This window comes from Erpetoichthys calabaricus, chromosome 2 (genome assembly GCF_900747795.2).
Source record: "Erpetoichthys calabaricus chromosome 2, fErpCal1.3, whole genome shotgun sequence".
NCBI lineage: Eukaryota > Metazoa > Chordata > Cladistia > Polypteriformes > Polypteridae > Erpetoichthys > Erpetoichthys calabaricus.
Window position 1 is genome coordinate 251,730,370 of NC_041395.2, and position 13,794 is coordinate 251,744,163.

At 38.7% G+C, this 13,794-nt stretch overlaps 1 protein-coding gene across 1 annotated transcript in view; it reads left to right on the plus strand.

Annotated features, from left to right (window-relative positions):
* Positions 1-4,251, plus strand: part of kif11 (kinesin family member 11) — a 33,355-nt gene extending 29,104 nt beyond the window's left edge. Inside the window, exons 19-23 of the mRNA XM_028795358.2 lie at positions 905-1,184; positions 1,549-1,771; positions 2,940-3,094; positions 3,186-3,299; positions 3,765-4,251. Coding sequence (XP_028651191.2) covers positions 905-1,184; positions 1,549-1,771; positions 2,940-3,094; positions 3,186-3,299; positions 3,765-3,878 — 886 coding nt within the window. The 3' untranslated portion in view covers positions 3,879-4,251. The remainder of the gene's footprint in view (positions 1-904; positions 1,185-1,548; positions 1,772-2,939; positions 3,095-3,185; positions 3,300-3,764) is intronic.
* The last annotated feature ends 9,543 nt before the right edge of the window (positions 4,252-13,794 follow it).

The following is a 13,794-nucleotide window of genomic DNA, read 5'->3' on the forward strand; positions in this document are numbered from 1 at the left end:
AGCAATCTTGTACTGTATTGATTTTTCATGTCTAGTACAGCCTGGGCAGAATGTAATGATCTGATGACATCTGCATTATTGTGCTTACACATTTTCTATATAAATATTTGGAGTCTGATGGGTGTTTGTCTGTTGGTATTATGGTACTGCCACAACTCCATGGGAAATTTGCAAGTACAGATCTCTTTGGACTGTAGAAATCATACTAAAGTTGTAGAAAATAGATATTAAAGTACTGTACAAATTTTCTTACGTGTATATACTCAACAAAGAATGTCAGTGATTCAGTCATTTTTCCTACCATTTTGGAGGATTTTGGGTAGTTCCTTTTAAGGTAAATTCATCATTTTACAATTTAAAAAGAATCAATTTTCTGTTTGCACAGAAAATCTGCACCTCACATATGCAAGTCAATTTGGTTTTTAGATGTACTGTACAATCTACTGTATGCATGTGTCCCAGTTTTATTATTCCAAGTATATAATACAGATGTTGCATTTAAACGTTAAAGATACAGACAATTAAGTTGAGTTCTATAAAACATGCAGTACACCCCAAGACTAGAAGAGACTTTGTTTGCCAGTGTTTATAAGATATAATTGAGAAGGTATTGGCTATTGCACAGCGTTGTGAAAAGTAAGTAGTTACAGTATATATTGTTGTAAATGATTTTGGTGAATGTTAGATTGATAGTAGCATCTTGGCATTTTCTGAAACTTGAAGATCATTTTTTGATTTGATAATTCAGGGCCTTAAGTAATCAGCCTTTTGTACTCTTTGTAGTCTTACCTTCAAATAAGGACAGATTATGTGGGAATTGTCAAGAATAAACTGGTTACAAGTTGTATTTTTCAATTTCAATTTGCATATGCGTGTTGTCATTCATTTTTCTTTTTTCTCCTAGCCATTGTGTAGCTGAAGTCGAAAACACCGCTGCTCAGGAAAGCAGGTTTGCATCAGCTGCCGAAAAACTTGTTGATGATCTTCAACAATTGGACAGTGAAGGTGTTCAAGCTGCAGAAGAGACTACTGGATACTGCACATATTTAAGAAATAACTTCAAAGACCTGCAGCATGAGACCAGTGAATGGTGTGGTGCTGCACATGGCCATGCTGAGTTTTTTGCTGATTCCCAGTTTAAGTTCCTGGAAGAATACAGATCTTTAGTTCAGAATTTACAACAGGTGTGTATTAGAGTTTAACAAAGTTATGGTTTTATATGTCATAAAAGACAAAACAGGACTATTCAATCCTTATTAGTACACACATATTCTGAAAATCAGAATTGTACACTATTCTTTAGTAGTAACACTTGTAGTTCTTTGAACTATTAAGTGGAAAGTCATTTAGTGATATTTCTTATCACCTGTCTATTAAATGCCCACTGCTCATGTGCTTGCTCAATAGCTGTGTTTTACTGACAGAACAGTAGATGGCAGGATCACACCAATGTGACCTTACAAGGTTTCAACTGTAGCAGAAAATTGATCATAGTTTTATTCATGAAATGTATTTTATTTTTTTTTTTTATTTTTTTTTTTTTTAAAGGATGTGGTTCACAACTGTGACACTTCATGTAATGATGTCATTGAGCAAATTAAAAAGCAGCAGGATTCAGAAGACCAAACATTGAGTGGTCTTGTAGAGCATATGAAAAACAATATTGATGTTTTAAAGGTCCATAAGGCAACGATTATGGACCATACAAATGAAGGTCTTCAAAAAGTGTATGCATTTTTGCAAAATGATTTAAGAAAGGACATTCCAACAGGTAAGCAAATTGTTCATTTGACAGTCCTAAAATGCAGGTTTAAGTGTACAAATGTAAACTTGATTCTCATTGCTGATAAACTGACAATCATCCTTCCATCCATTGTAGTAACTACTAATGATTATCATTTTAAATATGGAAAGCTGCTGATTTTGCAAAATGAACTGGCACTTTTCCATAATGAGACTACCCCTTTTTAACAGACAGTATGCAAATCTGTATGTAAACATACTCTGTGTTGGTTTCTTTTTCAGTTCCTTTTACACTTTTTTTTCCCCCTTGTATATTGTATGATGAAATATTTTTTTTTATTCAACAGTAGTGGCATATTCAATGCAGAATGGTTCTGAAAAATGTCTTAGCCATACCAGTTTTGGTTTTAACAGTATATAAGAATCAAGTACTACATCAGAATATTCTGCTGTCTGTAATAGGTGATTTTGAGATTCAAATTGGCTAAAAGGCTCCTCTGCAGACCAATACTTTCTACACTGTAAGCATTATTGATTGGTTTATAGTATCTGGTACTCATGTACTGAGATTAGTTATTTTCCAGTTCAATGAAAGTGTGCTGACTTGTAGACATACAGTAGGTGAGTTGTGGTGTGTGTGTGTATGTGTGTGTTTTTAATATATAAGTTATTTACACCTCATTAGATATCATTGTAATTTGACCATTTTTTAAAATGGCACGTGGAAATCTAAATTACCTGCTAAATTAAAAATGATTAGAAACTGAATCAACATGCAGCAGAGATTAGTTTTCTTGCCTCTAAATTTCTCTACATTAAAAACCACGGTGTGCTTAATATTAAAATACAGTTGGTATTTTTTTTTTAAACCTAGTGTATTGTTGGTGTTGAATTTCTTGACATCTAATTCCTAACATTTTTTCAAAATCCCTTGTTTTTCTAAACTTTGTTTACAAGTCAATAGATCATCTTTAAATAAAAAAAAAAAAATTTGCATGTGGCTGCCACTGGATCACCTATTGGGTGTTTCTGACTATGTGCTCCACAAAGATAAAAGCCTTGATCATAGGAAGACTTTAACTCTTGGCTAAAAGAAATCTTTCTCTTGTACTGCATGAAATTCTTTCTCAATAGATCCATATTCCATTAATGAGACTAGTTATTTTGAAAAATATTCCATCTGTCATTTTTTTCAGGAACCACTCCACAGCGTAAGGAGTATATATACCCAAGGGCTTTTGATAAAACAAGACCACGTGATATTTTGCTGGAGCAGTTTAAAAAGCAACAGGAAGAGTATCAAACTGCTCTTAAAATATCAGAGTCCATCCAAGAAGAACAGAATGAGCAGGTTACTTTTATTATGGCTACCTTACCTTTTATATAATTACTGCAGTTTTGCACATATAATTTCACTAAACATTTCTTATTTCTAATCTAAGGAATCATTGGAAGAGGAAAGCACTGTTAATTATAATGACAGCCTAGTGAGTGAAAGATCGTGTCTGGATGAGGAGATACTGTGTAATGAGGTTGACAGAGTACCCTTTTTCAAGGTAATATAGTTTAAAACATGGCTGAATAAAACTCATATGATTACAGTAATTTTGAAGGAAACAGTTAAAATAATTATTGAATATATGACTTCTTTGCAGATGTTTTGAGTTTGCTTGTAAATAAATCTGCTTTTCTGGAGAAGGGCATGTTTATAACATAAATTAAGTTAACTAGTTAAATAAATCAATGTGTTCATTTTAATAATCGAGAACTCTGAGCCCACTTCACAATTAATAACTAAGTTACTATTCACAACTGTCATTAAGAGCTATATACCCAGTAAAGCACATGCTGATCCTGGCAAGAAAAAAATTAAAAGAATATGACATATGCAGTAAATCATACCAAGATTGACTCAATGATGCACTTCACCTCTGGTGTAACTTTTGTTTTTACGTTTGCCTTTGTGTAGTCCTGTATAGAACTGGTTTTGTTTTAACTAAGATCATCCTTTATCATTTTAGACCAAGAAAAGTCAGAGGAAAGAAAAAGAAAACAAAATGAACTCGCTAGAGAGATCAAAAATGGAAGAGCAGCTTTTGTCAAAATCTAAGCTTCCCCTTCGGTCACAAAATTAAATAACATTTTAAAAAAAATGTATCTTTTTGTTTAAAAGTTTGATTTTACTTTGATATGGGCTGGGGTGGGGGTTCTGGGTCAAAGTGGCAAGTTTTAAAAACTGTATTTGTATACTTTGAATTCCTCTTACAACTTTAAGTTTGAGTTCATACCGCTTTCTTTGTTTGTATGTGTCATGTTTTCTTTTGTCTTCTCTATACTTTGATACTTTTATTTTTATGCAAAGGGTTATTTAATATCATGATATGCTTTATAAATTAGTAGTTCTGTTCTCCCCCCCCCCCCCCCCCCACATGTTGACACTTTTTTATTTATTTGTTTTTTTTTTTTTTTAGCACAAGTTTATTAATCCACCTTGTAATAACGAAATCATTGTTTTTATTATAAGTATTTACATTATAGTTTGTCTTATTTTAAAACATGCATTGTTAATATCTGTATGTGTACCTGTGTGAATTAAATTCTAAAACTAATGCCATGAAAATTTTTATGATGTTCATCATTCTCATTTGCAAATCTCAACTGTCTACTGCTGAACAATGGCCTCTCCTAGCTTTCCCCACAAGCATCCAGGTTGTTCCAGAAAAGGAAAAAAATCCATGGGTCAAATCAGTGGTCTTATATCTAGGAATCCATTTTAAAACTACTTTAGTTCACCTATCGTTTTCTTCTTGCAACATGCCTTGTCCAATCCCACTCTGTTGTTTTAATGGTGGCAATAACATCTACCTTGGTTTTGGCTGTAAGCCATTAATTTCTCTTTCTGTCTCGGGGGATAATGTCAAACATGCATCTTTCCATAGATCACTGGGTAACTCTTCTAAGTTTCACTTCCATGTGTCATAATGGTTAAAACACATTGATTAAAAACAAATGCATTCCATACTATGAGAGTCAAAGATTGGATGCCAAGTCTCCGTCTTTAATAAATCTTCTTGAGTCTAGTTATTTCAGTGAGAGGCCCCGTCTTAATTCTTGTAGCGGAAATATTTGCCAGTATCTTAACATTATTTAGGAGTCAAATTGATCTGTATGATATGCATTGTAGCACATTTATTTTTCTTTGAAAACACAGTAATTGACCCTTGACATAACATTTGTTTTTCTCTAATTTCTTTGTCCGTGCCATTGTTAGCAATGTTTAGAGTTAAAAACTTTACAAAATTCCCATTAGGTACTGGCCTGTAACTTTTCTAGTCTGCAATGAGTTTATAGCATCTTACATTTCAGAACGTTTTACAGGTTTGTTGATCTCGTCTGCACAAAGATCTGTGGTTATTTGAATTTTTCAAAAACTTTTTTGCCCCAGCCTCATTTTTTTAACACTGAATTATTAAAGGATTAAATCCTTAAGTATGCTAATTATTTCATTGCACTCTCTAGTTGTATTTACTACTAAGACTATGATTGCCTTCTTAATCTCTCATTGCATTGCAATAGTCCTGCCATGTAATGCTGAGAATAGCACATGGGTAGAGTAGCTGAAAACACTCCAGGAGTGATACAGAGACCCTGAGCCATATAAGAGTGTGAAGATGACAAAATCCTTGCATACCCAGATCTTTGTGGTGAAGCAGAGTGTGATTTTGCCAAACTCTCCAGGAAAATCTGCCAAAAGAGCTTCTGGCTTTAGCCAAAACGTTGTCCGTATCCTTGTTGGTTGTAGCATCATTAGAGATTCAAAACCTGAGGTAACCAAAATTCTTAAGGGTATTAATGGCTATGCTAATCGAATGTTGTATGCTGCATTGATTAATCACTTCTTATGGCTGAAGGTAAGGCCAAAGCTGCTTCTGTGTGTGCAAGTATGGCCTACTCATCAGCGAGCAGTAGTTCAGTGATTATTTTTTGTCTGTCTGAGCAGGTGATGAAATTTAAAGCAGCTGCCATCCTCATGAAAGGAGACCTGGATGCTGTTTTGCAGGCACTCATTTGCCTCACATCACATAATGCTAAAGAATAATTAGAACAAGAAAGGTGAAAGAATGCACACTCTAGGAGTGACAAGAGTTTCCACAGACCTTTATAACTGATGATTTTTAAGGACTTTGTAAGATCTGTAAATGCTGCTCCATAGATGCTTTTGTCTGTGTTTCTGTTGTATCGCCACAAACATCTTGTCTGTATCCCCTCTATTGGATTTGAACTTGTTCTGCTTTTCTGGTTTATCCTCTTCTAATCTTGTAATGTGACACAGGCTAAGGCTATAAACAGCAGGGTGATGTAATTAGAGTTATCGGAGTTCAGTCCCTTGTTTTATATTAAGAGATGCTGACTGCATCTCTGTGATCCTGCAGTTGTGTTTAATTCTACAACCATTATAGGCTACTGAATTCTGCATATCCTCCACATTGGCAACCCAGTGGAGGCTGACCATTGATAAATGGGGACTTACCAGGTTTTAGCTGTGCAATAGCTTTCTTGATTTCTTTGCAAGTGGGTGGGCCATTAATATCCAGCTTTACTTCTTGAGTGGTGTTTAGCAGTTGTTGACTTCTGCCCTGCTTGTTGGTCACTGCTGAGGCCTCAAATGTGCTCTGACCAGTGCAACAGGATGGCTTCTTTTTCTATCAGAACTGTTCCATCAGTAGAGTGTAAGGAAGCCTGAATCTGATGTGACGGTGTGTAAGCAGCTTTGAGGGCCTTGTAAAAAGAGCCCCATATCCCATTTGTCAATTTACTGCAGTATTCTTTTGTCAAGGACTGGTGTCATGGACCGCAGCTTGGCTTGAAGTACGTTGCAGGCGTTTCTTTGCACAGCCTCTCCAGCATGGTCATCTTGTTTTCCTGGCAGCTGCTTTTGCAACCAGTGTATCTTTTTTTTTTTTTGATTTTATTAAAATCAAATAACATTTCATACAAATAACTGAAGTTTTACAACAAAAAAAATGTTCAAAACAAATCATCCCCACTCCTGAGATAGAGAGCTAGGCCACCAGCGTAAAACTTTATCCTAGTAAAAAATAAGTAAATAGATAAATTAATAAAGATAAATGGAGTAAAAGGAGGGAGAGATCCTGCTTCCTCAATTTAAATGCTTATTCTAAAATGTTATTGATTAGGTCCTGCCAGGTTTTGGAAAAGTTTTGTACAGATTCTCTAAGTGCAAATTAGATTTTTTCCAGTTTCAATTCGTATATAACATCAGTTACCCACTTACTTAGAATTGGTGAGTTAGGATTCTTCCAGTTGAGCAAGATAAGTCTACGTGCCAGTAGTGAAGTCAAGACAATTACAGTTTTAACCCATCTGGGAGTACACCAAACACAGCTGTTAGTGGATTAGGAGGGATTGTGACACCAAGGCTGTCTGATAGGCATATAAAGATTTTGGTCCAGAATGATATTAGTTTGGTACATGTCCAGAACATGTGACCCAGTGAGGCTGGACCTTGATTGCAGCATTCACAGGTTGGATCTTGCCCTGGAAACATTTTGGACAATTTTAAACGATATACGCTTGATATATAATTTTGAGTTGAATAATTGTATGCTTTGTGCATATGGAGCTCAAGTGAATTCTCTGCATTACTACCTTCCACTCCTCTGAAATATTGAGTGAGAGATCATATTCCCGTTGTCCTCTTGGATCTTTGAAAGGGAGGGACTGTAAAATAGTTTTATATACAGTATTATGCAACCACTGTATCTTTTCAAGATGATTTTGTATTTCTGTGTCCAGAGTCCTTGAACCAGTCTTGATTTTTTATGTTTAGAGAAACCTACTGTTGCAGCTGTGATTTCTTGAAGCAAAGTCTTTGTTTGTTTCCACTGTTTTTCAGGGCTGTTGTCTGCAATGCTGCTGAATCTTTTTTTTCCACCTTGGCGTAAAAGTCCACCTTCTCTGAAATGTGTATGTACACGTAACTTATTGGGCTGAGGACATGTCCTCTTGGGAGGAAGCTTTAAAAGTTGAAGGCGTTTTTGGAGACAACTACTCTGTGGTCAGTGTAGCAGTCTACTCTGGATGATGTGCTGGGATGTAGTGTTTCTTTCATATAGTGTTGGCATAGTAGGACACAATCGAAGGAGATGCCATTGTTTTAAAAGTGGGTAGCCTTGAACCTTTTTTTGCTAGAACAGGGAGTTAGCAATATCAGACTAGACTCCAAAAATAGGCACCCACAACGGTCTCTTGCATAGTTCAAAGCCATGGCCAGGCCTAGTACTAAAATCATTTTAAGGGGGGGGGGGGGTCTTTGGGGTCCACTTCTTGAATTAGATTATACAGGTCATGATAGAAATTCTCCTTTACTCCACTTTCACATTGCAGTGTTGAAGCATAAACACTCATAACAAAGGAAAAATTAACTTCCTGGATTGGAAATCTGAAAGTCATGAGCATGCCAGAGTTACCAACTGGCATACTCTGTAGTTTGTTGCCAACTAAGGTCTTAATCATGAAGCCTACCTCTGAAATGTCATTCATTTTCCTTTTTTTCCAACCTGGAGGAGTACGTAGTATGGGCCTTGCTCTATCAGTAGTTGGTCTCACTATGGGTGGCAATATTGATGTCAAGCCTCGCAAGTTTTCTAGCCACTAATGCAGAACATCTCCAAGTGTTTTGCTGTCATGTCAGTCCAATATTGTATGTACATTGCTAAACTTGTTTTCTTACTTGTTTTTTTGACTTTCCATGTGCAGATCTCCCATTGGCAGCAGTGAGCCAACCAAATTTGTTAGAACAACTTAAGTTTAGGCCTGTGGTATAGCGGGTCCATGGTTTAGTAATAGGTGGCTAATTTTAAATAAAATAATCTTTTGTGGGGCTCCAGCTGGGACGGGTGTGCGTAGGCATGTGATAAAGCGAGGTTCGCGGCTTGGGCGCAGGTGAAATAATTGGGTTCTGGAACGTGCCCACTCGGGATCGGGCGTAGGGTGTGGCTGAACTTCGCTGTGGGGCTGATTGATATACTTGGCTACATGCATGTTCAAATGAGAGCGTCAGTGCCTCGTTCATTGCCCTGTGGGGAGCAGCGGTTAGCACCTATACCCAGTCTAGCAGAGATAAAAATAAATGAATAAAGGAGCCTGCATGGGACAGGTAATGATAAAAAAGATTTGGAAGAAAGAGACTGGCCAGTGAGAGAGCACAAGAAGAAGAAGCAACAGTCAAAAGATGGACGTTGAAATATGCAGAGTAATGATAGAGGCAGCAGGAGGTGCATGATCAGATGTGAGAGGTTGGAGGCAGGCACCCGGGAAGAAGAGCCCAAGGAGAGCAGAGGTTGGATGCTCTAGGGGGCTGAAGAGGGTTGACTTGGCTGAGGGTAGCCAGAGTAACCCATTTTCTTGTAGCAGGCGTCTGCGTAAATCCAAGGAGAGACGAAGGGAGCAAGGCAAGATTTGTAGCAGCACAGCAGATGTGCAGAAGAAGGCAGTCATATCAAGAGCCTGGATTGAGGTGTGGCCGTGCCCGTTGGTGGTACGTCTCCTCCCAGGTGAGCCTGGGAGACATCTATGTAGAGAAGGAAGCACCAGTGTTCACACACCTGTACAGAGTTTTTACCTTTTTAAAGGGGTTTGTGGTTTTACCTGCATTGGGATTTTATCTTCGTTTTTACTGAACAGTTTATGGAAGTTTTAACCTCTTGGGATTTGCTCCTGTTTTATGGATTTGTTAATTTAACAGGATTTTAACCTACATTATTTATTTGAGCACCTGTTTGTTTGTTAATAAAAGCACTGTTTACTTTTTCACAATCCCCTTGCTATGTGTGTGTTTGTCCTCATCTGCCAAGCTCATCTCAGTTAAGCTACTGATGGTGTCGGGTTCAACAGGCTCCCAAAAATAGGAGTGGGGGTGTGGAGCTGACCTGCACCATCACAAGGCCCATTTCACTCTGTGGCTAATTGGGGTACTTGGTTGATCTCACTACCTGCACATACAGAAATGGGTGGATCAGTCGGGTGCTTCAATTACGCCACAGAGATTGCGGATAATCTCACTCACACCCAATCAGAGAAATAGTATAAAGAGCAGTTTGCCCAGGACAGAGGGGTGGAAAAGGAAACAAGCTCGGCAAGAGGAAAAGAAAGAGGGGTGATTCTGAAGGTTGGAGTCAACCAGTGTAGAGGAATAGAGGCTAGCTGTCAGGGGGGACCCCACAGAGGAATGATTGCTTAACATTCTTGGGGTGGATTGGTTCCCCGCTGTATAGTTGTGGGGTAGCAGCAGACGATCAAAGGTCTCCCTAGGAATCCGCAGGTGCAAGGTTTTGTGTGAGGAATACAGGAGAAGATGGCTTGGGGAGTCACGGCAGACGTGGCAAAGGAGGCAGTCATGGCTAAGCCATGTTTGAAAAGGATTGCGGTTGCTGACGTCTCTGCCAGCTGCATGACAAGAAAGAAAGATGTGCTGGGCTGAAGGAAAGAAGAGAGAAAAGATGGGACAGAAGGACAGAGAGGGAGCGGAGGTTAAAGTGAAAGAAGAACAAGAAATTTGAAGGGGATACAGGAATGCAAGAGCCATGGCTGAAAGGAGAGAGGCAGGTGGCTTGGGGCAGCAGGAGCTGGCAGTCTGGAAGGGGCACTCCTACTGAATATGCCCTGTGAGTAGCAGTGGCCTAAAATGCGGTGTCTCTGAGGGGACATGTGGAGGCTCGGATAGGGAGCCACAGACCAACAGAGACCCGGGCCTATAAAGTGTTGGTTGACTGTACCTGTTGGTTGGACATCTCCCTCAGTTGAAAAAACCCATACTGGGTGAAACTGAGATGTCTTTTTTTAGAAGGCAGCACTGGCCTCGTGAGTAGTAAAGGAACTGTCTTGAATTTTTTTAACCTCCCCCTGGACACCGTTCATTTTTATGGATTATTTACTTGGAATAGAAGATTACACAACACTTTGATTTGGACAGTTTTGTTCTTGGTGTTTAATAAAAGCACTTTATCACTTCTGCACTTACTCCTTACTTTGTGAGTGCCTTCATTTGCCCGTGTACCCAACATTTGGGTGTAAATGTTGGATAATTGTACCTTTTTTTGAGACACTACAGTATGTTACCTTTTACCTTCCTTTCTGTGAAATGTTTGCTTTTCAGTGCAGACACACAAATCCAGTGTCCTGTATTAGAACCCTGACCGAGTGTGCTTGCCCTTATCTGTGTGAGTTTTATTCAGGCACATCGCTCTCTTTCCACATCCCAAACACATGCAGGTTTGTTAGGTTGGTTGCCAAGTCTGATTTGGTCCTCACTGCCCTGTTTCTGTCAGGAGTACTGCATACGCTTGCTTTCCATTGACAGTTAACTGCCCGTCTTCTAGGGCATTCAACCTTGCAATGGATGAAGTGGAATAGGAAAGAGAAAGGATGACCCAAAAGGCATTTAAATGTGTGGTCAAGTGACCAATTGTTGAGTTAAAGCAAAGGCATTGGCTACAATCATTTTTAACTTTAGGCTACATTTCCAGTATATTATAAACTGAGCATAATTAAAACAATCAGCTGTCAGAGGTTTTTGCAAAGGATCTCGCACTTTCTGGAGAGAGTTTTAGTCAGAATCTTCTTCGGGAGTGAGGCATGATTTCCTTTTCTATTTTAGAATTTCAGGAAGTCAAGTTAAAAATAATAACAACTTAAGCTACTGCCTTTCTGAAGTAGTTGCAGATTTAAGGTTTCAATACCCTTCTTAGATGAAGAGAATAAGTTCTCCATTCTGCTCTTGCTAATCAGGGCGTACTCTACTCCTTTCATGCAAAGATCAACATGCTGGTAGACAGCAGGACCCTCATTCCAGTGTGTCGACATCAAAGACCTAATGCCAGCTTTATTGCTCCACTCCTTCTGCATCCATTTCCTTTTGTTTATTGTCCTTCACCATATATCTCAGATTAGATGAAAGAGTATCAACTAGGTTTTGTCACAACTCAAACAGAATTTTTTTTAATTCCCACTACTTGATGATTTCAGCAAAGCTGCTGTCTAGCGCTACAGAACCCTTCAGTTTAACTATTAGGTGGTGAGATACATAGCCAGTTGGAGACAGGGGTGAGTAGGGGGCCAGAATGACTAGGCCTTGTTGGGCAATTTAGCCTGGACATTGGGATACACCCAGCTCTTTATGAAGGATGCCCAGGGATCTTTAGTGCCCACAGAAGAGTCAGAACCTCATTTTTATGTCATCCTATAAAGGATGGCACCATTTTTACAGCACCGTGTCCCCATCACTGCACTGGAGCATTGGGATCCACATTCAGACCACAGGATAAGCTCTCCATGCTGGCCTCACCAACACCTCTTCCAAGCATGTCCTAGATGGTCTCCCATCCAAGTACTGGCCAGGCCTGAACATGCTTAGCTTCAGGTGGATGACCTCTTCTGGCTGCCATCACATCATCCAAGTGGATGCTACACTTTAGTAGTGGTTGAAGTAGCTCCCCACACTCTATGTAAAAGCACATATAAATGTAAAGAATTATTATTATTATTATTCAGTATAACTTTCTAAGTTTTTTACCTTGATTAATTCAGGTGATTTAAAAGTGATTATTGGTCTTGTTTGTAATTGACTTTGTCTCCGAATCATGGATCATAAATCTCCTGACTTAATCAGGTTCACGTCTTCTCAAGGGTGGAAAATGCCACTTTAAATCTGATGCTTGTTGTGAAAGCACATAAATATTCCTGCTATGCTCTATTTTCTAAAATATATTTTACATTAATTTTTACCAAATTCTAAAGTATTTTATGCAATGTTTTGCACTGAAACTTTCCAGGTATGCTTACAGAATCCCAGATGGAGCATAAAATACAACTCTGTAATTCTTTTAGCTCTGTTTATATTGATCATTACATATCACTCTCAGCCAAAACAATAAAAAATCTGGATTATCTAAATAACAACAGGCATGCTTTTTACTTGCATTCAATTTTTCATTGCGTGGACCCTGTAATTTCATTTTATCTTTTCATTTACTGAAAGTGCTTAAGCCTGTTTAGAGATTTGGGGAGCTGGAACTCATGCTGGCCTTACCAGGTTCAATGCTGTGACTAACCATGGTTAAGACACCAGAACATTGCAAAGTTCCCTCCCTCGTACAGGGCAGCTTTAGAGTTGCCATGTATTTTGGGGTTATTCAAAAGTGAATGGAAGATGTCTGCAATTTGAAAAGGTTCTAATGAATAACCATCCATTTTCTAACCCGCTGAATCCGAACACAGGGTCACGGGGGTCTGCTGAAGCCAATCCCAGCCAACACAGGGCACAAGGCAGGGAACCAATCCCGGGCAGGGTGCCAACCCACCGCAGGACACACACACACACAGCACACACTAGGGCCAATTTAGAATCACCAATCCACCTAACCTGCACGTCTTTGGACTGTGGGAGGAAACCCACGCAGACACGGGGAGAACATGCAAACTCCACGCAGGGTGGACCCAGGAAACGAACCTGGGTCTCCTAACTGCGAGGCAGCAGCGCTACCACTACGCCACCGTGCCACCTAATGAATAACATAATCGGAAAATTACTCAGCTAATTCATGAAGAAGACATGAACATCACTCTTGAAACATATACAACATGCCCATCAGGACGGAATAGGCATTGATATGCTAGGAAAAATATTTCCACTGTGACTTCTAAAAACTTCAATCAAAGTGTAAGGATCTTCTAAATGCAATACTGCCACAAGATCAATGGGAATACATGTGAGCTCCAACACTTTATTTACATGGAAAGAAGCAACAACTTCAAATTATACAATTGCTGTCTGACAGTCTTCACAAATCTAGTGTTCATTCTCAACATGTTTAAAGTTGTTTATTTTATTGCACCCAAAATAACTGATTCTTTTTCATGGGTTATTTTCTTTTCTTCAAACTATTTAAACCTCAGAGATCCCAGAGGTAGAAACAAACAAGAAGAGCAAAGACCAAATCCAACGTTGCCCATTCGCAAAACCAGTGACAC